Source organism: Ictalurus furcatus, chromosome 26 (genome assembly GCF_023375685.1).
Source record: "Ictalurus furcatus strain D&B chromosome 26, Billie_1.0, whole genome shotgun sequence".
NCBI classification, from domain to species: domain Eukaryota; kingdom Metazoa; phylum Chordata; class Actinopteri; order Siluriformes; family Ictaluridae; genus Ictalurus; species Ictalurus furcatus.
In genome coordinates, this window is record NC_071280.1 from 1,531,123 (window position 1) to 1,554,964 (window position 23,842).

The window sequence follows — 23,842 nt, forward strand, 5'->3', positions numbered from 1 at the left end:
AGTCAGCCAGTGTGGTCAGGCAGCATGAGGAACTGATGATCTATGGCGTGTTAAAGGCTTAACGAACTAAACCGCGCTGGGATTCTTCCATATTTTATGTAATTATTATAAGTATTATTTTTGTATTATTTTAAGTGATTTTGTATTAACACACACACACACACACACACACACACACACACACACACACCATAAACCCGAATTAAATGTACTAAATGTTAGGAGGCATTGTTAGGCCGTGTCCAGATTCACAAGATTCAGATAAGCAAATCATTACGGAATGAAATGAATAAATGAAATCATATCGCATTAAGGAATATATATGTTAGATTTTTAGATTTAAAATAAATAAATAAATACATGATTGGACGTGTAAAATAACTCTATATGTAAAGTCGCTTTATGTCTAATTATATATGTGGGGCGACACACAGAACAAGTAAAATAAATAAATATATATTTTTTTTTTAAAAAATTCTTCCCGACATTCATTTGTCCGGAGAGAGAGAGAGAGAGAGAGAGAGAGAGAGAGAGAGAGAGAGTAAAACACATCAATACTATTAGCCTAACACTCAATTGAAATTGAAACAAAAGCCGGATAATTCTTGACTCTTAATTGCGCATTTAATTAATTATACTCTACTCACGTGCGCCTTTTTATTATAACAGTTAATTAACTTCACAAAGCGTAATAACTGTACAGTATAAGTATAAATAAAGTCTAACACTCCCCCCCCCCCCCCCCCCAGCTCTTTTGTTGAACAGGGTGATTCGGATAATCTCGTGTACACGCGTTTTAAAGCTCTTTTGACTTTCAGCAGATTTCCTCCGCAGTCCCTCGAGGCTCGAGGTTGTGATGATATTTTTTTTTTAGAAACTGAAGGCCCACGGGAGTTTGTTTTGACGGCACACTTTGAACTTTGACCTTTGGGGTTTCCTAGTCTGTGTCTCGCTGTGATTGCGCGCGACATTATCGGTGAGCTATTTATTATTAGTATTATTATTATTAATAATAATATTATTATCATCATCATCATCATCATCATCATCATTATTATTATTATTATTATTTTAAAAAGAAAACAAAATCCGTAAATAGCCTAGCCTTTAACTTTTTAAGCCAGAAAAATCCAGCGATGAATCTGAGAGGACTGGACAACAAAGGGGGGAGGAGGGGCGGGGGAGAGATAAATAAAAGGGAAATCATTTTAGAGTGAATTAATTGGAATGGAATTATCAATTGACGGGAGACACGCGGATACGAGTGGATTTTTGTGGAGAAAAAATAGAAAGCAATAAATCTGTGATACGTGAAATGACACCATGACTGCTAAATGTCAATGTTGTCATTGTCATATATGATTGGTCGATAGATACAATGATGTAATGGTGAACTTCAGCAGGTTTTTTTCAATTAGATAGATGAATAGATAGATAGATGAATAGATAGATAGATAGATAGATTTAAAACTTACAAGTAATTCATATTAATGTTAGGACCTTGACCACACTGAAGAAAGAAAAACAAATGAATGAATATAAATATAAATATCTTGCATGAAATAAAGCACGCATTTGTTTACCAAATTTGATCACACTTTGATTCTAACTTTTTTCTTCTTCTTTTTTTTATTTCAGACAACATAATGCCTAAACAGGTGAAAATCTTTGGTTTGAAGCATCGGTTCAGTTTACGTCCTTGTGTAGAATCTGTGCGAGGTTTTCTTTAAAAAAAAAAAAATAAAATAATAATAATAATAATAATAATAATAATAATAATAATTATGCAGGACAGTGCAATCACCAAAAAAAAGATCTAAAAAGTATGACACAGGAAGGGAAACAATTTTTTTAAAAAAAGAAAAGAAAAGAAAAGAAAAAAAGAAAGAAAAAAAATTGCCAGCAAGTAAGGAGGAACACACGTCTCAACCCTTACCTGAATTTTAAATATATACATCTTACAATTTTGGCTATTATATATATTTATATTTATATTTATAGAAATCTTTATAGAGTCCATATATTTGTACAGAATTAAATTAAAAGGAATTATTGTCCTCTTCTTCATGTAAGAGGGTCGCTCTGGGTGAAGCGTCCATGAAATTCCGCGTTTTATGTGAATCTCCTTTAAAAAAAACAAAAAACAAACAAAAAACAGCGTCCTCAGCGTCTTTTTTCTATATCATTGAGTGATGAGATGAGGGGATGAGGAGATGAGGAGGAGGAGATCAGTGATAATGATCTTCTTCTCCAAATAATAATAATAATAATAATAATAATAATAATAATAATAATAAGTGGTCTCCAGCATATTTCGTGCTTGGACCCCTAATAATTGCGCCAATCGTTTTATTTATTTTTTTATTTTTATTTTTTTTTTTATAAAATTCACGGAGAAGAAGAAAATTATGAATGGGTTTGTTGTTGTTGTTGTTGTTGTTGTTAAAACACGATTAATCCCCATCCTCAGCTGGCTCGTGCACGTTGCTACTCGCTGTCCTCCTTGTCCTCCTGGATGGTGGTGGTGGAGTGGTTATAGAGTCCCTGCGCCATGAGCTGCAGAGCCAGTCCGTTCTTGTAGCCCGTCGCCTTCTTGATCTTGGCTCTCTTGTTCTGGAACCAGATTTTGATCTGAGACTCGTTGAGGTTGAGCTCCTGCGCGAGGGACTGCCGCCGCTGCTCCGTGATGTAGCGACTCGCCTGGAACTCCGCCTTGAGCCGCTGCAGCTGCTCGGCCGTGAAGGCGGTGCGCGGCCGCTTGTCCTCCTTGTCGCTCTTCTTCTTCTTCAGCTTCCGGGTCCTCGGTCCTGGTCCAAGAACAACGGTGGAAAAGGGAAACAAAGACAGCACGTAAATATCGTAAACAGTAGTCCCTATATCTCCATCATCACGCGTAACAATCCCATTATTTGTTTGTTTGTTTGCTTACTGTAACTATGCACCAACTTTTGAGCATCATGAGTGATTTTACGAAATGCATCCAAGATCTCAAACATTTTGCATGCACAGTCTATCCTATATGCTATTTGTATTCTTTATTTTATTTTATTTATTTATTTATTTAATGATTTATTTATTCTGGCACGTGGCATGCATGCAAATGATCTCTCGTGGTCCTTAAGTTCTTTCGCAAGGTAAAAGATTCACACTAAAAGAACATAAAAAGGAAAAGTACCTTTAGTACCTTTATATCTCTGAGTATGAGCAATAAACTAATGCACCGATTATGTTTGAGCATCATGGCTGATTGTTTATTTTTATTTTTTTTTTAAACAACAGCATCTCAAATATTTTGCATGCACAGCCTCGACTATTGTATTTTTTATTCATTAATTTTTTTTACTATTTATTTTGAATGTTTTTTGGGGTTGTGTTTTTTTTTTTTTTTTTTTTTTGGTTTTTTTTTGCATGGCGCGTGCAATTCTCTCGAGCGATACGCTTTAAATATGGCCTTCAGTCCTCCTTGGTAAAATACACACAATAAAGCTACATAGTCCTTCAGCGACAAGGAAAAGTACCCTTAGTACGTTTAGAGAGCTTTGTGCATCACGGGTGATTTCATTACAACCTGACTCATACCATTTTGGGGGTGCACGTGCGATACTCAATGTTTTTGAAGATGCTTTAAAGTTACATCAGTGCTCCTTAAATTATTTTTAAAGGTAAAATGTGCCTACTAAAAAGGTACACACTAAAAGCTCTAACCCCAGTGACAAGTCAAAGTACCTTTCTTTCTCAGAGTGTGTGAGTGTGAGTCACGGGCTACAGTGTGGATTATGCACCAATCCTAATTTTATTCCCTGCTTTAAGCATTATGGGTGATTTATTATAAAAACCAAACACACACACACACACACACACACACATCCAACATCCCAAACATTTTGCATGCACAACCTGGATTACACTATATATATATATTATATATATATATATAATTTTTATTTTTTTATTTTGTATTTTGTTTTTGGCACGTGCGATACTCCCTATGCTACAGCATGCTATGCAGATTAAAGGAACCCTCGAGCTTTTCGCTTTATGTGCTCCCAGAAGTACCTTAAATTATTTTGAAAGGTAAAATAGGCTATACATAATCAAATATGCCCATGATTGCTCATGTTGTAATAATCTATCATTGTTGTTTTGTTTGTTTGTTTAAATATATTTTTTATTGCATGTCGCATCAAGCGCGTGTGAAGTATATAGGTAGATGAAAAACTTTTCTTTCTTTTTTTTTTTTTTAAATGTCCGCTAAAAGGTGACATCAAGGGGACATCTTCAGTACCTTTAGTGTGTACCTTTCACCTGGGAAGGTTCAAGCGGGGTCCCTTTAACTCGCTTTTAAACTTAGCTATAAATTAAGCTTCAGAGGTGTTCCGTATATTATTTTTAAAGGTAAAAATTTCCCATCCTAAAGAGTACAAAAGATGCTGGTACCACTCCAGCGATGAGAAAAAAGGACATTTTGGTACCTTTCTCTCTGAGTGCGTGTGAGTAATCATGTTTTTATGAAAAAGGCGAAAAAACCTCAAATATGCAACAACGGCAATAATCCTGCTTTCTTAATGCATAAAAAGTACCTTTAATACGCTCTAAGAAATCAAGGTACCAAACTCGTACTTTTCTCTCTCTTTTTTTACATTAGCATAGACTATATCTTTCACCTTGAAGCATAATTTAAGCTACATTATTGAACCTCCGTCAATTAAAGGCTCCAGGTAAAAGATACTCACTACTACTCCAGAGACAAGTACTCTTAGTACCATTATATCTCAGGTGTGAGTGTTATGCACACAATACTATCACTGTGGGGGTTTTATTCATCCCGGAAATAATTTAAGCCTAATAATGCAGAGTATTGTTGTTGTTGTTGTTGTTGTTGTTTGCACGTGCGTTACTAAGAAAGCTGCAAATATTCCACTTAGCTAACCATATATATATATACATACTGAATTATTTTTATTTTGTTAGCTAAAATGATTCCCTATTTAACGCTAAAGTGAGACAGGAATACTAAAGCACAGCATAAACATGACATGATTTCACTATCACCGCGATATTAGTCTATATTAGCTAATGCTAACAGGCTACTGACTTACTCTACAATACTATACAAAGGCAAATCTTTTTCTTTTTTTCTTTTTACAAATCCAAACAATAATTTATTGTTTGGAAAATCACGTTCAACGGAATTATAAAGCGTGAGGTTGGAGTCTGAGACTCGAATCAAAGAGTTAAAGTCATAAAGAACTAGACTGCAGTGTAGTGGTGCTGTGGGAACACTTCTAGAGCTAGCGGTTTGGGAATTTGAGTGAAATCTGACCTTAATGTCGATTACACATTGTACACACTGTAGGCTAAATCTCAGCAATCTCTGTATTTATTCTTTTTTTAAAAAAAAAATAAAATCATTATCCTCATCATCATCACGACAATAATGCTGCACTTAAAATGGATCAATAATCAATTAGTATTTCTCTTTCACTCTTTGGAACTCATTTGAAAGTAAATCCCACCAAGAAATACATACAGCCGACTTTATTATTATTATTATTATTATTACTACTACTACTACTACTACTTTTCCTTCTTAGATGCATGCTACATGGTAGGCCTCAACCCACAGTTCTCGGTTCAGCACACACACCCGAGCTTTAAGATTGCACTGCAGGAACAAAAAAAAAAAAAGTCATTTCCTTTATTTCCCCTAAAAAAAAATCACTTCCTGTCCTGACCGACAATAGAAGAACCCTGTATTATTCCGAGATGTGGTCATTATTATTTTTGTTATTATTTTCAGCTATAAACCTGTGAGTCTCTTGCGTATTGATAATGTTAGTCTTTATGTAACGTGCTAGTCTGTGTGTGTGTGTGTGTGTGTGTGTGTGTGTGTGTGTGTGTTTCACACTCACACACTCTTTGCACACTGCACTTGGGCATTAGTTTTCCCGACAATACCCCATGTGCATATACACTAGTATATAACATATAAACTCGTGGGTAAATAACAGCCTGCTAGTTTCCACCCAGAGGCCTGATTCAGACTTCTGCGATGTGCACGTGCTTGATTGAGTAAAGTTAAAGTTTCTGACGGCTTTGTCATTTGACGTCGTCTGCCGTCATTCACAAATAAACTCAGCCTCGCGCATTTTCCCGTGTTGTAAACTCTTCAAGCGCGCGCTTCTTGTATCATGCTAATTATACACGAGCTTGCAGGTATGCAAGGGCTGAATTTGTGCACGAGACTCTAATGAGACGATCAGTGACTTAATTAGTGAACATTCAACACTCGATATCGTCACAGCAAAAGCTACATTTCTAATCCTTATTCCTATTATTATTAGAATTTTACATATATATATTTATTTATTTATATATGTATATATGTCATTGCGTTACACACAACTTCCGGGTTAAGATTATATTTAGTATAAAATAATAAACTGAGTGACTTTTGTTTTGACCTGCTTTAATATAAAACGTGTTTATTAGCAACACTTATACTATTAGCAAAAGAGAGGGGATACCCCTACAGATAAATATCCAGCTGGTATATCTAGATTAAAATTAAATATAAGAATATTATATAATTTATCATATATATATATATATATATATATATATATATATATATATATATATATATATATATATATATATATATATATATAAATTTATGCACCTTGGCAATACAAACATTTTTTTTAAATCAAGATTTTTAATATATGTCATTATTAATATAATATTAATAGGATCATGGTTGCAAATCTATTATTATTATTATTATTATTATTATTATTATTATTATTATTGGTGTTGGGATTAATTTCATAACCATACAATATTTTTGTGCATACAAAATCTAAATAGACCCTATACAGTTTTTTCCCCCCACGCGCGCGCTCCCAAACTGTTACCGAAGCTCCGCGTGCATCAAAAAATCATTTTAAAAAATCCAACACTAGGATGAAGAAGCCTCACCGGATGAGGGTCTGTCCGAGTAGCGCGTGCAGTAGACCCACGCGGGCCACAGAAGAGGTTGCGAGGAGTCCTTGGCTGCCGCCGTGGTTGTTGTGGTTGTTGTTGTTGCTGCTGCTGCGCCTCCACCTCCACCGCCGCCGCTCGCGCCGTTCACCGCCGTGAGATTCGAGCCGTCTCCGCACTTCGTGCTTCCCTCGAGCAGCACCTTGGACGACGACGACGAGGAGGAAGACGACGAAGACGAGGGAGACGAGGACGAAGATGATGAAGAAGAAGAAGAAGACGACGATGAAGTGCGGTGGTCGGTGGAGTCCCCGCGCGACGACGGCCTCGCGACCAGCGGGCTGACGTTTTCCCTGCTCGAGAGGAGCTCGCGCTTGCAGCCGAAGTCGGGCCGCAAGATGTTGTCGATGAAGAAGTTCGTGGTGCGGTGGACCTGCGGCGCCGCCTCGCGCGCTAGAACCGGAGGGGACGCGCTCTCGCGCTCGGACGGATCCTTCCGCTCCTCCATTTATTTATTTTTGTTTCAACAACAACAACAACAAAAAAAATCCCACTTGTTGTCACCAAAATATTTATCCTGGAGTCAAAAAAAAACCCTGCAGATTATCTTCAATCTCTAGATGCACAGTGAAGACGCTGCACCATCGGAATGCCTCGTGCACCTTTTCACTTATTTATTAATTTATTCTATGCATACACATATATATATATATTTGTTTGTTTGTTTTTTCTTAACGCGTCTCAAGGATCAAAACACACTCACACACATGGCGCTCGGTGATGCTCCGCGGCCCGTGCCTCGCGCCCCCACGTATGACAGCTCGCGCTTAGTAAACTCTTTCTAAAAATCTTTTTTTTTTTTTTTTTTTTTTTTTTTTTTTTTTTACTCGCGCCCCCCTCCCTTTTTCCTCCTCGACCGGAAGCACGTGAGCGAGTCACACGTGCAATGGGCCAATAGGATGAAAGCGTCGTCGCTGTCACAGGAAAGGGAGTCCAATCGACTTTTACGACGTTTTTAAACATACAAAAGAGTGGAGGCGGCTTTAATACAACCAGCGCGCGCGCGAAACCTTCAGCACCCTTCAACACGCGCTCCCGGTGGCACTGTGACGAGAGAGAGAGAGAGAGAGAGAGAGAGAGAGAGAGCGGATTATTTAAAAACGCACAGACTGAATTATTATTATTATTATTAGGCCCTATTAGTAGTAGTAGTAAATGAATAAATATTAAGAGATAGTAATTATTACAAAATTTTGTGTTACACACAAAAGCAGCAGCAGTAAAATTATTATTATTATTATTAATAATAATAATAATAATAATAATAATAACAACAACAACAACAACAACAGAATTTATTACAACATTTAAAAAATAATAGTTATAGTTATTTATAATTAGTTATTATATAATTTATTAACAATTGTATAATAATAATAATAATAATAATAATAATAATGGTCGTAGTAGTAGTAGTTTTGTTGTTATTGTTGTTGTTGTTGTTCTCCTTATTATTATTATTATTATTATTATTGTTATAACGTTGCCACTGAGCACTGTTATTTTACTGCCCTTACTATCTCGCTAAATGTGCATCTCTAAGTTCCTGAAGAGAACAAAAAAACAACCCTAATCCTCATTTTAGCGCTTGTCATGTCGTCATTTTTCTTTCACGTGTCTTTCTGTCATTCCGAAAAATGAACTATGTGTGTATATTTTGAATGCCTTTTGGTCGCAAGCAATTAGATTAGACGAACTATTATTAAAACATTAAAGCGTTAAAACATGATCAGTCCACAAGGCCGCGTGAAGGAACATAATTAGGGCCTCATTGTTAAGAAATAACGCGAGCGCGCGGGTTTATTCTGCTATAAACACCGCCGGGTGAAATCTTTATTGTGGAGGAGCTCCATCACTTCATTCTTTCCTCATTAGTACTCCATCAGCGCGCTGTTTAAGAGCTATAGAGGATGCACACACACACACACACACACACACACACACACACAGAGAGAGAGAGAGAGAGAGAGAGAGAGAGAGAGACGCGGCGGGGGTAAATTAGTGCACTGGGGCTCTGTACTTATCTCGCGCGCACGCGACATCTTTGAGAGGCGGAGGCCGCACGCACACGCGTGCGCAAGATAATTTATAGGTTTTAATTAGCGCCCATTCGGCCCGATCAGCTCGGCGCTGTTCGCGTGAAAAAAAGGCGAATATAACGGCGGTGGCAGGTCGCTTTATCACGCGCCGCGAGCTCAATAAAAAGCTCGTGAAGACACCGGAGACGCCGTTTACCCCAACACACAAAAAAGATGAAAAAAAAATGGCTTTATTGACGACTCCTGGCTAATTCGTACCACCTACCCCCCCCCCCCCTACCCCAACCAACCGCACCCCCCGCCCTGCACGTGATGACGGTAAATAGGAATGATGATAAATGAAGGCCATCATCATCCTCCTCCTGCTCCTCCTCTTCATCATCATCATCTGCGCGTGCTATTATTGAATGCAATTCGCGCGCGGCAAACGCCCAAATACCTGAATGCGTTCTGCAGAAAAAAAAAAAAAAAAAAAAGGGGGGGAAAATCGAAAGTGCATCTTTTTTTTTTTTTAAATTGCATCATGTTCTGGGTTGCTTTAGAACTCAGTTAGTGCGTGGAGCATGCAGGATTATGTGCATCGCGCGCAGGTTTGTGTGCACTGTTCGTAGGATTAGTCTGTATACAATGTTCTGCAGATTGTGTTTGCATGCTAGAGCAAGTACAATTGTGGGGGGATTTTTTTTTTTACCCCCCAAAAAAATGTTTATTGCTAAAATAACTTCCAGGTCCTCAGTATCAGCTGAAAGATTGTTTCAGGTTGCAAGTGTTATCTTTTAAGTGTTTTATTATTGTTATGGCGCAAATGAATTCGTTTTCCAACCTGAAACTCTTTCCAAGTAAGTCTAATAACATGAGTTCCGTTCATTCCCTCACAATAACACACAGGCTGTACTCTCATGTCCCGGCCTGCCTTATGCACTTAATACAATATTTCAGTTAATACAAGAATAATGGAATTATTAAACTATTAACTGTCAGGGTGGAAAAAATGATATAAAATGCTGATAATGATTTTATTAATGCTGATCATTTCTGTGTGTCAAGTCAATATGTGGTAGGTTTTAGTAGAAACATAAACACAACAAAACATAACCAAAGCTTTATTTTTAACGGATTGATTTATTTGTATTATTACAGTAAAAAAAAAAGAAAGAAAAAAATGCACATTTAAGCAATTCGAAATTCATTTCCAAGTGACTTCATTCTTTATTATTATTATTATTATTATTATTATTATTATTATTATTATTATTATTATTATTTCGTTTTTATTTTCTTACTTGTATGTAAGCAGTGCGTACCGCTACTTCACTAGTGCAAAAAAAAAAAAAAAAACGTGCAAAGGGATGTCATGCACGCAGCCCGAAGCTGGCAGTGAAAAAATTATTTATTGTAAGGAAATAAAAAAAAATAAAAAAAAATCGGCAGAGGTTTCAACTTTGCAAAGAAAATGTTTATCTGTGAGAAAAAAAACAAAAAAGTTTCAGAATATCACTGACTCTTAATATTAAACAAGATGATGTGGGGGGGGGGGGGGGTGTGGATGTGCGTCACATGTGACTGCACACGCGAGATCAATGTATGCGTTTCTGAAGATATAAATACCAAGATGCATCCTAATTAACAGGGTTATTATGGTAAAGCGTTGCGTTGGTGTATAGAAATGTCACACGAGCGCCTACCGATGGATGTACAGCGCATGGCACGCGCACTATTAGAGCAATAAGTCAAGAAAGCAAAAGTAAGTAAAATAACACTACTACTACTACTACTACTACTACTACTACTGATAATAATAATAATAACAATAATAATAAAAATAATACGGAATAAAAGAAAGGACATGGATAAGCAAACAAGTGCATGGATTAATAATGAGCTACATTTTTGCAGCGCTATAAGACACGTGTGTGCCTATATGCAGTGTTATATATGTATATAATATGTATGTATATATAGTATGTTTGTATATACAGTATGTATGTATATATGTGTGTATAGTAGGCCTATGTTTGTATATACAGTGTGTATATAATAATAATTATAATAATAATAATAATAATAATAATAATAATAATAATAATAATAATAATAATAATGCAAAAACAATTGAGGTTAAATCTTAACTGACTGATGGAGATCCAATTGAATCATTTCTAAGAAGTTTTGACTCGCGCGCCTCCGTCGCCATCTTGTGGACAAATAGGTAAATAGCGAAATATACTGACGTCACAGCGCACGAGAAGCCAATCAATTTAAACTTTTTTTGCATCACAGCTGTAAACAAACAAACAAACAAATTATTATAAAAGTTGACGAAAGTGGTATAAACTCCAGCCTAGTGGAAGTTTTTCATCTGTTAGAAGCAGACAATGAATAAATAAATCAAGCACAGTTTTATTATAGTTTCCTATTACACTACATTAACTACGGATATCTCTTTCAGGAAACATATTATATCGTTATTATGTTCTGAAATATGATTTTCCTAGAAAGAGCTAACATTCTATCCGATAGGATGAGGCGATCTCTTTAAGTCGCTAATTAATGCTTGCTTCGCGTAATTGAAGTTGTGAGGTTTCTAAAGGTGCAGCAGCAATAAACCGTACAATGTTTTTCGGTTTTAAAAATAGAACTGGAGCGTAAAAGTGAAGAAAGTGGAAAGAGAAAGAAATGGAAAGCGCAAAGAGTTTACACAATTAGAATTGGATTTTAAACCCCTGGTTATTGTAGTACCTGGTTTTAGCTGCTGGACAGTAAACTCTGGTGAGAGTTAAACTAGGCTACTTTTAATGCACCTGTTATTTAGTTAACTGGAAAAAAAAAAAAAACCAATATGATTTGTTGATTATGTTTTGTTTGTATCGGATATAAATTCTGCTATTTGCTGAAAAGAAAAGTCAAATGGTCGTCAAAAAAGGGGAGTCACGTGACACGTGTTTGAATACAGAGCTGTGTTTCCTAAAACGTTCAACAAAATGGCGGAGTGGGAGTTTAGAGACTTTTTGTTTATTTTTGTTAAATTTGCTACCTAGTCAAGTTCTGTAAATTATCTTTGTTATATTCGCTCATTTGCTTCAGTTTTGTTTTGCTAACATGCCTTAGCATTTATCCCAGCAGGGTTGTTAAACATTAGCAAGCCAAATTCTCTAGAGGTTTGTCAGAGCTAGCGTAATATAATTGTCCTTGGAGAACTAGCAAGTATAGCTACAGTATTGTGGACTCTGTAATTCTGCTTTTAATGGAATCATTTCTCTGTAATTATTATGTTATATAATTATGTATTTATTCTCTGGGTGGCAATGGCAATGGCCATTCTGCAATGGCATCAATGCACCATTAGATGGCGTAATGCTTCCGTGTTTTGGATCCACAGTGGTACAACTGGCCCATTCTCTTCTCTAAAGTGTGTACAGAATTCTTTTCTACCACCTGATGGAAGCAGATATCCGTGTTTTCATACCATCAAGCTTGACCGAGCATCTGCTTCCATCACTCATGCTTTCAAAGATAAAAGCCATTAAAACCTATAAGACAAAGATGATGAAGCCTCACGTGCGAAGATGAAATGGTACGACGTCCCATTCGCAATTAAGCACCATCAGAACGATGTAGAGATCATCATCTTCAAGATACCTTATCTCAGTCTTGGTCTTGTAGAGAGTCAGTTAACACCAGATTATCGCTGACTGGAGAGATTCTAGTGAGGAGTGAGGGGGTGGGCATTACGGTATAGGAAAATAATCAACAACAAACTCAATTCCTGTTCTCACTTACGTTACAGCAGATATAAACAGCCGTTCCTTCACCCGCCTCCAGTTTGCTTTTCTCTCCTGAAGACTTTCCCGTGGCGGAAAACTGTAACAAAGCACTAACACTGGAGACTCCTTCCACAAATGTTAAATAAACCTTGCAGAAAGCTTTACTATGTCACCGTTTATCGCATTAAAAATTGTTTAAATATTTCTAGCTTTATATTATGTGGAGCGTCTGCCGTACAAGTCTCTGTGAAGTTGTTGTTGTTACCATAGAAACAAGCGCACTAATATAAATCTGTGATTTTGCACTGCCGCCACAGCTGCTGTTGTATAGGTATATAAATTAATCAACAACTTCGGACCAATCCGAATCGAGAATTCAACAGCGCTGTTGCTAAAAACAAATAACAAAGCATGACGTTCCCGTTAAGTTGTGTAACGATGTAACGTTTTCAATGTTAAAGCCACAAAACGGCCACAAAACCACATTCCACGTCGCTTACATATCCCCATGTGGGAAATCCACACCAGCCCCTTAAGCTCCGCCTCTCATTCCATGTTTCAGCTGTGGACTTTCCCCCCCTCGTCCCAGAAGGTCTCCTTTGAGGAATAACGTGTTTAAGTGTCACAGAACAAGTACGAGCCATCCATCATGGTGGTGCAGTGTGGAGCTCGGGTAACGTGATCTTCACACTGAGGGGACGTGTAGCCTTCTCTGCAAACTTCCATCTGCTGGACACGCGTTATTCCTTCAGTACAGTAAACACACCTTTACACCCTGCCAACAGCCCGCTTTGCTACTTAACCAACATGAACGCCTCACTATAGGGTTCTGCTTGCATTAGCAGTTAGTAGCTAGCGGTGGGTGAGTGGTGAAGGCCCGAATTCTTATTATTATAATAATAATAATAATAACAACAACAATAATAATAATAATAATAATAATAACAATAATAATAATAATAATAATAATAATAACAACAATAATAATAATAATAATAATAATAATAATAATAACTGTCATAATGAACACGTGTAAAAGCATCACATTGTCGTATCATGTGGTAACGTGTAATAAATATTGTTCTCGTGTCCTTGAGGCTCTTTCTTTCTTTTTCTTTCATGTAGTTTGCTATTTCATTCTTTCGTTCATTCTTTCTTTCTTTCACGTAGTTTACTCTGTTTCTTTCTTTCTTTTTCTCTTTCATGTAGTTTGCACTCTTTCTCTCTTTCATGTAGTTTGCTCTTTCTTTCTTTCTTTCTTTTTCTCTTTCATGTAGTTTACTCTTTCTTTCTTTCTTTCTTTTTCTCTTTCATGTAGTTTACTCTTTCTTTCTTTTTCTCTTTCATGTAGTTTACTCTTTCTTTCTTTCTTTCTTTCTTTCTTTTTCTCTTTCATGTAGTTTGCACTCTTTCTCTCTTTCATGTAGTTTGCTCTTTCTTTCTTTCTTTCTTTTTCTCTTTCATGTAGTTTACTCTTTCTTTCTTTTTCTCTTTCATGTAGTTTGCACTCTTTCTCTCTTTCATGTAGTTTGCTCTTTCTTTCTTTCTTTCTTTTTCTCTTTCATGTAGTTTACTCTTTCTTTCTTTCTTTTTCTCTTTCATGTAGTTTACTCTTTCTTTCTTTCTTTTTCTCTTTCATGTAGTTTACTCTTTCTTTCTTTCTTTCTTTCTTTTTCTCTTTCATGTAGTTTGCACTCTTTCTCTCTTTCATGTAGTTTGCTCTTTCTTTCTTTCTTTCTTTCTTTCTTTCTTTCTCTTTCGTGTAGTTTGCTCTTTCTTTCTCTTTCATGTAGTTTGCTCTTTCTTTCTTTCTTTCTTTCTTTCTTTCTTTCATGTAGTTTGCTCTTTCTTTCTTTCTTTCTTTCTTTCTTTCTTTCTTTCTTTCTTTCTCTTTCGTGTAGTTTGCTCTTTCTTTCTCTTTCGTGTAGTTTGCTCTTTCTTTCTTTATCTTTCATGTAGTTTGCTCTTTCTTTCTTTCTTTTCACTTTGATGTAGTTTGCTCTCTCTTTCTTTCTCTCTTTGATGTAGTTTGCTTTCTTTTTTCTCTTTCCTGTAGTTTGCTCTTTCTTTTTCTTTCATGTAGTTTGCTCTTTCTTTCTTTCTTTTCACTTTGATGTAGTTTGCTCTCTCTTTCTTCCTCTCTTTGATGTAGTTTGCTCTCTCTTTCTTTCTCTCTTTGATGTAGTTTGCTCTCTCTTTCTTCCTCTCTTTGACGTAGTTTGCTCTCTCTTCCTCTCTTTGATGTAGTTTGCTCTCTCTTTCTTTCTCTCTTTGATGTAGTTTGCTCTCTCTTCCTCTCTTTGATGTAGTTTGCTCTCTCTTCCTCTCTTTGATGTAGTTTGCTCTCTCTTTCTTGCGCCGTTTGAGGCGCATGCGTGGACGCCCGCTCGTTCCGTGTAGTTTAACGGAGACTCGCTCGCTGTCAGGACGAGTCTTCATGTAAAATGGAAATACTGGTGTGAATTTCTAACATTTACAGAGAAGGATATCAAGCTAAAAACGTAACTTCTGTGCTGAAGAAAAGACGCCTGGAACACGTTAAACAGCACACGCATCTGTCACGGCCTCTGACACGACAAGCCACGTTAATACACTTACCAGTCCGTTTAAATCGCTCAATATAAAATATCCTCTTGTTTTGGATAACCTGGATCGTGCACTCGTCCCTCAGCAGCAGCTCGCTCTGACCTCCGCTGTTTTTCTCACGGGTTTTATTCATAGAAATGCATTTTTCACCGTCATGGAGTGACGTCACTGATGGGGGGTCACATTCCCAACTAATGCATGATGAAATTTGCTGTAGATTATCTTTAATGATCTATTTTATTGATTATTTGTACAGCCCTAATTAAATGTAGCTATAAACGGATAAATGTTTCGTCCAGCTGTGAGGTGTGTCGCAGTGACTGTGCTTCGCCAGCATCCACCCTGTTGTTGATGTTTTTTCTATTACAACACCACCCCAAGATGGTTTATTCCTTACATAACCAAGAGGGAAAAGGAAATAAACCCATTAGTCCATTATAGTCCCTAATACATCCATTAGCCTTAACCTTATCCAATCACAATCTCCTTCATATATTTTTCTAGTTCTCCCCTTATTTCACCTTTTTCCTCTTTTAAGTCAGATAAACGATGTATTTAAATATATACCCATTACACATGGGTTTTTTTTTTTTTTTTTTGGCTGTCATTTGATTTCAGAAAAGAAAAGACCTCTTATGGTCTCCCCCTACCTTCCCCCCCACCCGCATGTGCAGTATAATCATTATGGCAGTTTAATAGCTTGGCGACGCTCCTGCCAGCCACCTCTGTTTCCATGGCAACTGCCGCCGAAAGCCATCGGCGCGAGAATGTGAGCTGTGCCACCCCGGACCTCTGCGCCTCCGTCCTGATCTTTGGACGGAGGAACTTTTGGCTGATGACGAATTTTTAATATCTCAGATATTAAACCGATTTAAAAATCTGATTTCTGCGTTTCATTCTCATGAGTGTTACAGGCGCACGTTGTTGATGTGATGGCAAAACACACACGACACTGACGCCTCACGCTCAGGAAACGAGGAAGTCGGGCTTGACCCACGCCGACGCCGTCGTCTCTTCCAAAATAAACAGGGCGTATTGACGATGTTTGCGGGATTCGCCGGTTTAGTGTTGTACACGGTGTGGGTGTGAGGAAATTCTTTTGTGAGACTTGTTTGTCTTCTGCAAGATGTTTTCACTGGAGAGGTTTTTATGTTTTTATTCGCGTGTAGAGAAAACGCTTCACCGCTGTGGGGAATAAAACACTCGGGGAACGCTGTTATGGGAAAATAATCATCACCGATATCACTTACCATCTCGAGGTGTTTTTTTTTTATCCATTTATAGTTACGTTTAATGTTGTGGTAGGACATGCTGTATGAGTTCATGCCTCTTTTTTTTTCCTCCCTCTCTTTCTTTCTTTCTTTCTTTCTGGTGTAACTTGTTTTTTTTTTAAATCCCGTTTCTCAAACAGCTTTTTACTCTGACTGCTACTAAACCCTGGGACTGGAGACTCCTTCCATAAATGTTCAATAAACTTCTCCTTACAGAAAACGTCACCATATCAATGATTTGTTTATTTATTTATTTTACACACGTTTTTTTTTTCTTTTTTTTTTCCCAAACCTATTTATGTGGAGCGTTTGCTGTACAAGTCCTGAGCCGTTACTATAGAAACGGCAACGCGTTAGAACGAGTGCATTCATCTGAACCCTGCAGAGCTGCTGTTCCAGCTTCAGACCAATCAGAGTGGAGAATTCCGCCGGGGGAGGGGGGGAGGTTTAGGGGGGGGGGTGAATTTGTACTGATGCCACACTGATTTTTCTGTAGCTGGAACATGATCCTGAACTTCAAACCCAAACAGCTGGCTGCTGGAATAAACTGCATTTACTTTCACTCTCACTAATTAACGTCTGACTTTCATCAGTCCACACATCCGTCATTACTGAGTAATGGAGCGTGCACGCACACACACACACACACATACACAAAGCAAAATCTTTTACTAGTCATTATCTCACTGCATGAACGCAGCAAACATCCAGAATGAAAAAAAAATAAATAAAAAATTTAAAAAAGAAATCTTTCTGTATGTGATGTGCGGTACATGCTGTAACAGTGTCACCCAAAGTGGGCGTGGCCTGAACCACTACTTTCTTTCTCTTAATTTTTCTTTTTGTCTTTCTTGCTTTTTTTCGTGCTTGCTTGCTTTCCAGTCTTTCTTTCCTTTTTTTTCATGTCATTTGTCTTTTTCCTTTCCATTTCTTCTGTCACTTTTTTCTCTTTCTTTTTATTCCGAGTGTTTCTTTCCTCCCAGTGTTTTTGTTTCTTCCTGTCTCCTTTCTTCATTATTTCCTTCTTTCTTTCTGCCCTTCGTTTCTTGTTTCTTTTTCCTTTCTAATTTGTCTTTTTCTTGATCTTTTTCTTTCCTTCCATTGTTTTTGTCTGTCACCATGTCTGTCTCTTTCTTTCTTCCCAGACCTTTTCTTTTTCCTTCGGTCCTTCCTTCTATTCTTATGCCTTTCATTTCTTGTCTTATTTCCTTTCCAATTTTTCTTTTACTTCTTTTTCTTCCTTTCCAGTGACTTTTTTTTTTCTTTTGTTCTTTCTTCCCAGTCTTTCTTTCTTTTTCTTTCTCTTCCTTATTTTCGGTTTCCTATTAGACACCGCCCCCCCCCTCCCCCCTCCCCCCCCCACGGTGGACACGTGGACACCTCTACCCTGATCCTGACGCCCTGTGGACCTTTCGGGCAAATAAAAACAAACGAATAGTGCAGCTCCTCCCATCATGTCTGTGAGTGTTTTAGTTTCTGTCTGAACAATGTGTTTGTATTTGGTTTTATCCCACACATGCTGCATAAACAGAACATTTGTTTGCCTCGACGCAAAAGATCGAAGCTCTTTCCCCCCTCGATATCGACCCTGAAACCTAATAACAAGACCTCATTAGTGTTATTTATATTCTCCTTAATTTCCTCGTCCCCTCTTGAAATCGTGCACGTTTCATTTTTAATCACCGAGATGCAGGGGGGTGGAAAAGTCCGAGTTCCCGCTCTTCTCTCCTGACCCAGATAAAGTCGTGGTGGAAGAGCGAGACGAACCCCTTCACTGGGACGGTCTCCAGAACCAACAGTACGGCCTGCGCACCTCCATGTTTGCGCGTCTTTCGCCGTGTACGTGTCTGCACTTTATTCGAGGTTCTACAGATGTGTATCTAAGTGCTGCGTGTGTGATTTATTAAGAGTGTGTGCGTACTGTGAGGGTATTATGGCAGCTCGGACGCTTTGTGCCGGACGCCCGCAGTGCATGTGTTGTGTATTCGCAGCTTCGTGGTGTTAGTGTCAGCAAGGGTGAGAGTCTGGTTCTATTTCAGTTCATTCCCATAGACGTTTAGTTCACCAGACACTCCAGATATAAAGAAACGATTCTAAATTTAAGGGCCTGTGTATTATGTAACGAGGTTTCGTTTTCCGTAATAGGATAATGCAGGCGATGTGTGTGTGTGTGTGTGTGTGTGTGTGTGTGTATAGCAGTGATATTAGACGCAAGAGCTGCAATTGTATCTAGGAACTACAGTCTTCCTACGATACAAGCAACCCGGTCAAACATCTTCGACGTTTTGAGTCGTACTAGCTAGCGTTAACGTTAGCACGGACCATCGTGACCGCGTTCGAGCGCGCTCGGACCCTCGGCTTCTTGAAAGCTAATTCGTGAGAATGGTTACGAAAACAAAAAGCGTATCTCTGCTCGATTCCTTATGCGAATTTCAAAGCTTCACGCAGGTATATGCATTTACATACATATAACGTTCACCAGCAATAAATGACTCCATCTTGGAGAAGCGCCGCTAGTGTTTTATTCTGGTTTTACTGCGTTTAATTTTTTTTTTCGATGTTTTTTGCTCGTAGGGGGACGATCGTGCTGTGCTGGGCGTCTGCCGATTTCAGACTGAGATGGGGCGGAGTAAATGGGTACTGGGGAGTGTCTATAAAATGACTGACAAGTGGCCCATGTAAGCACAAACGAACGAACAAACCCGAACAGGTTTTTTCAGCCATGTAATACGCTTGTGCTGAGACCGTTCGACGTATTTTTCCAATATGTATTTTGCACCTTTTAATGGGCCACTAAAACCCAGCCAAAATAGTCATGCCCATTTTCACCTGCTGTTGTAGATGTGGTATTTGTTGAGTGCCGCCTCAGACATTAAGAGCTCAGTGCTTTGTTTTGATCGACACGTGAACCATGGAAACCTAGGAAATTGCCTAGAGGAGCCAGTCCGTCGGGCTCTGTTTTTTTTTTTTTTTTTTCCAAATTATTCAAAACTTTTGTTTCGTAAACGTTGCTTTCCCTTGCTGTCAGATTGAAATCTAATTCTCCACTGGGGCTGATCCTGCCGTAGATCAGAGCACTCTCTCTCTCTCTTTAAGCAAAGCTTGCTATCAAAGCTCGTGTCTGAAAGCTGATGGGGCAATCAGTGTTTGGACCGGTGGCCGAGGAAATGCAGAGAACACACAGACACACGGAGGAAAGGCACATTCCTGTGGTTTGTTCAGTGTAGCGCTGGTTCTGCAGTTGAGGGTTATTTGGTATGTCGTAAGTGTTTCCTTATGGAGGCGGCTACAGTGGGGATTCATTTACTTCCTTTATTTCGTTAGAAATCACTTTTACCGGTTCACGTCCCAAGAAAAATTGGTGTCGAAGTCTTGTGACGACGGAGCCGTTCCTCATGATGTTGCACCGTGCAATCGTAAAAAAAAAATACTACAGTCTAAAACTATTAGCATAAGGAGTAAGTTCAGTGTTCACTAGAGGTTGAGCGATTGATCGGTTAATTGGTACGATAACCGGTTATTGGCACAAATCCACACCGATAGTGTTTCCCGCTTGCGGGGGAGGCCGAGAAGGGTCCACTGTCCTCATACAGTACGAGAGCGGCCTCTAGAGGTGAAATAAATACTATCGCTGACCAATTTTGTTGTGTTATTTGAAGTGTTTTTTTTTCCCCCCATTCATTTTAAATGTCACTATTTTCATTGGTTATTTAGAGTGGATGTATATCTTTTATTTACTTGAATACTTATTAATACTTAATATATATTAGTGTTTATTTCATTAAAAAAAAAAAAGCGCAGTACATTTTTTTTCATGGTGCTATTTTCGTAATAAAGTTCAGCAGTATTTTACTTTGAGTCTTTATGTTTTCATTCAGTATCGGTTTTAAAAACTACCTGTTGATTAATCGGTTATCAGCGGGTAGGTACCGCCCAACCTAGTCATCTGTATCGGTCAAATCCACTATCGCTCGACATGTAGTGTTCGCCATGTGCACGTTTTGGTTTTCGGAGGAAACGTGGCACGAACCCAGCAGAACATTCGGCACGCCTCTAAACCGGAAATGAGTATCGGGGCGTCATGAATCGTTTATTTAGCTCCGTTTATGTCCATGATGCTGTTCGGACCAATACCCGAGATCGCGGCGTCACTATGCAATTTTTTTCAGTTCGTATTAAATCCGAAGGTAGTGGCCATTTTATGTTCAACTAGGCTACTTTATTGTATTTTGTGATTTTAATTTATATCCCAGTCAAAGTCCTTGTCCTTCTACAATATGCGTTGTTGACATTCTTGATTATGAAATGTCAATATTGGCTGAAGGACTGTGCCGTGTCGTGGTAGGCCGTAGTGAAACAGTTAACCGAGGAAGGTTTGGTGGCTGGGTCAGACGGAGGGATGAAGGAGACGTTGCGGCGAACAGTAAGGCACTTCAAAGCTTTGATGTTGCGAGTTTCTAAATGAAGGAGACTGAAGGTCTTGGATAATGGGAGCCCATGGGGAGATGAGAGAGCCTGCAGCCGACACAGTGGTGTGCAAGCATGTGTATGTGTGTGTGTGTGTGTGTGTGTGTGTGTGTGTGTGCCGTGCGTGTTGATGTTTTATGGATCAGCTTTTATAGGTAGATACCAATTGTTCTCTTTGTGGCCAGATGAAACTAATTCCACACTGCTGCAAAAACATACTGGTGTAAGTGTGTGTGTGTGTGTGTGTGTGTGTGTGTGAGGATTGGGTAAATGAAAGTGTATGTGAGCACACATGCTAAACAGAACGTCAAGGTACTTCAGTCTGAATAATTAACAGTAAGGGTGTGACGGTTAGTTGCGGCGTATGATCGGACGGTTAGCTCGTTTCTAACACCGTGCAACCCTGAAACTTGGAATAAAACCTCACACACAATATTCCCCTTCCTCTTCAAAGATCCTTCCCAGCGATGATATTTATCAATCCTTTATTAAATAATCATAATAACAATAATTATCATAAAAAGCGCACTTTTTTTTTTTTCCTTTTTTTTTCCTTTCCCTGTACAAACCTTCCAGAGCGTAACTGGAAATCTACCCAGTGCTGTGATTTTTATTTTTATTTTTTTCTCAAGTCTTTTCGAGTGTTTGGAGACACAGACGAAAGCTTCGAGTCTTTTGAGTGCCAGAGCAGCTCCAAGGCACTTGGAAAAGTTCCCATTCCAGTAGTTTTTTTTTTTTTTTTTTTTTTAGACGAGTCGGACAGGAGCGCAATGCGTTCATTTTCCCTATTCGGAGTCTCATAATTCCGGTGCGCTCCTCCGTGTCTTGTTTTTGCAGAGGTGTAACACGGTTGATATGTCAGCAGAACGTGTGTGTGTGTGTGTGTGTGTGTGTGAGAGAGAGAGAGAGAGCGTATATGAATGCATGTTCCCGTGCTTGTCGTGGATGATATCCATCAGTGGGACTGGGAAAAGATTTACTCCATCTCAGTTAGGTTTTTTTTTTCAATCTAGAAGCCTTTGAAAGCCACTAGGGAGCTGATGTAAGCTCGAACCCAATTCATCACTAAACCTGTCTCCTGTTAACCTTCAGCCTTGTATGGAGGGAAAAAAATGGGGGTGGTTGGGTGGGGGGGGGACTAGCAGATAAGTGCTTGGCCTTGGTGGTTCAGTCTCAATGATGGTGTTCCTCGTGGCGCCGTGTTCACCACAAAAACCACTCTTTCTTGAAATGCCCGGAGCGTTGTTAATCTGTAATACCATTGAGCTCAGCAGTATGTCCCATTTACAGCAATCCATAGGTTGCACTGACACAATTCCCTGTTGCTTTACACCATTAAAAAAAAAAAAACAATATTTAAAAATTAAAAAAAAAAGAAAAGGTCCTGCATGTTTATACCAAAACCTAGCATAATCACGTGACTTCAAACTAAACCTAATGAAACTCTACTTGGCTTGTCTTAACAAGGTTACATTTTTTGTTTCTTGTCTTTCTACTAAAGCCAGAGCGAAACATGAAACGAGACCACCGAACTAAACGAGCACTGGATGGATGTAAAGATTCCAAAATGAAATATCAGTTTTGGTCGGTTTTGGAAGGAAAGCCGACGGATTGACCAGCATTAAGGCATCACAGTTAGGAAATTTTGAAAAATAAAAAAATAAAAAAACGAAGGGAAAATAAAGCTCAAGAACGTCAACAAACATCACCACACCATCGGTCACATGCCACAAAAGCTCCGCGTTTAAGGATGGTAAGAGTTCGGCTCAATTCCGCCGGCTCCCATCCGGAATCCAAAGCTTATCATGAGATTTGTTGTTGTTGTTTTGGAACAGACAGAACTGATATGTACTAATATCTATTTTGAGGCAAAGCTGGGGAAATGCTTCCCTAGAGAGAACTCCAAGCAGCCTTCGATAATCCACGTTTGAATCCAACCGCATCCAGCCAAGCAACATTCGAGCTCAGCAAGACGGCGCTAGCAGGAAGCGCGACTTCAACAAGCAGCGAGGTGGTGACATGCATACCGAGAGATGGGGCCGGTCTCTCTTGAAAGCGCCGAATTCTGCATGTCCGATAAACGTCAGCAAGGTAGTCCTCAAGCTTCCGAGCAGCAGCGCTGTTGGTTAAACTTCACCTTGTGCTTGATGCCATCGTAGAGCTCAAAGTTGTAGTTCTCCAGGGTGGTGGAGGAGCGCGAGGTCAGGCCTCCATAGGAGCAGGTGCAGTACAGCAGAAGACCAGCGCACACGGCGCCCAACAGGACTCCCAGAGAGCTCATCACTATGATGGTGAGGAGAATGGGGTCCAGGGTGGAAAGCCAAGGATTCTCCTTGCCCGGCGTTCGCGTTACCGGAGGCTCCGAGGAAGGTTCTACGGTGGTGCCTTCTGGGAATTGTACACCTAGAACACAGAAACGTGGAGACTGTTTACGAAAGTTTTCACATCGGACACATCCAAATACAATCTTTACATTAGTTCTACTGAATAGCGGGAAATTCTTCTTCGCTTCTTCTCACGATTTGGAAACCCCGCCGCAGTAAATGAAGATGTGAGTGAGAAACTGAAGAAACGTCGGCCCATACGCGGAATACGATTGGTCAGAGGGGTGCATACAGTATATGTGTGTTCAATGGCATGACAGTGGAGATGCTTGGTTAGTCGGTTGGTT

The 23,842-nt window shown here is 38.9% G+C and overlaps 2 protein-coding genes across 2 annotated transcripts in view; both read right to left on the reverse strand.

The window, feature by feature from the left end:
* Window positions 1-1,731: 1,731 nt before the first annotated feature.
* On the reverse strand, window positions 1,732-7,492 carry en1b (engrailed homeobox 1b). Its single transcript, XM_053616125.1, has 2 exons — window positions 6,982-7,492; window positions 1,732-2,807 (listed from the first exon to the last, which is right to left on the reverse strand). The coding sequence occupies exons 1-2, from the start codon at window positions 7,490-7,492 to the stop codon at window positions 2,488-2,490; spliced, it is 831 nt and encodes a 276-aa protein (XP_053472100.1). The 3' UTR covers window positions 1,732-2,487.
* Window positions 7,493-21,639: 14,147 nt separating this feature from the next.
* Window positions 21,640-23,842, reverse strand: part of nrp2a (neuropilin 2a) — a 54,595-nt gene continuing 52,392 nt past the window's right edge. The window contains exon 17 of the mRNA XM_053615536.1: window positions 21,640-23,574. Coding sequence (XP_053471511.1) covers window positions 23,270-23,574 — 305 coding nt within the window. The 3' untranslated portion in view covers window positions 21,640-23,269. The remainder of the gene's footprint in view (window positions 23,575-23,842) is intronic.

What these genes read in the sequence shown, in the direction of transcription:
- en1b (XM_053616125.1), bottom strand. Translation starts at nt 7,492, where the DNA reads ATGGAGGAGCGGAAGGATCCGTCCGAGCGCGAGAGCGCGTCCCCTCCG. An exon ending in CTCGGACAGACCCTCATCCG is followed by an intron (nt 2,808 to 6,981) that starts GTGAGGCTTCTT and finishes TTCTTGGACCAG; the next exon opens with GACCGAGGACCCGGAAGCTG.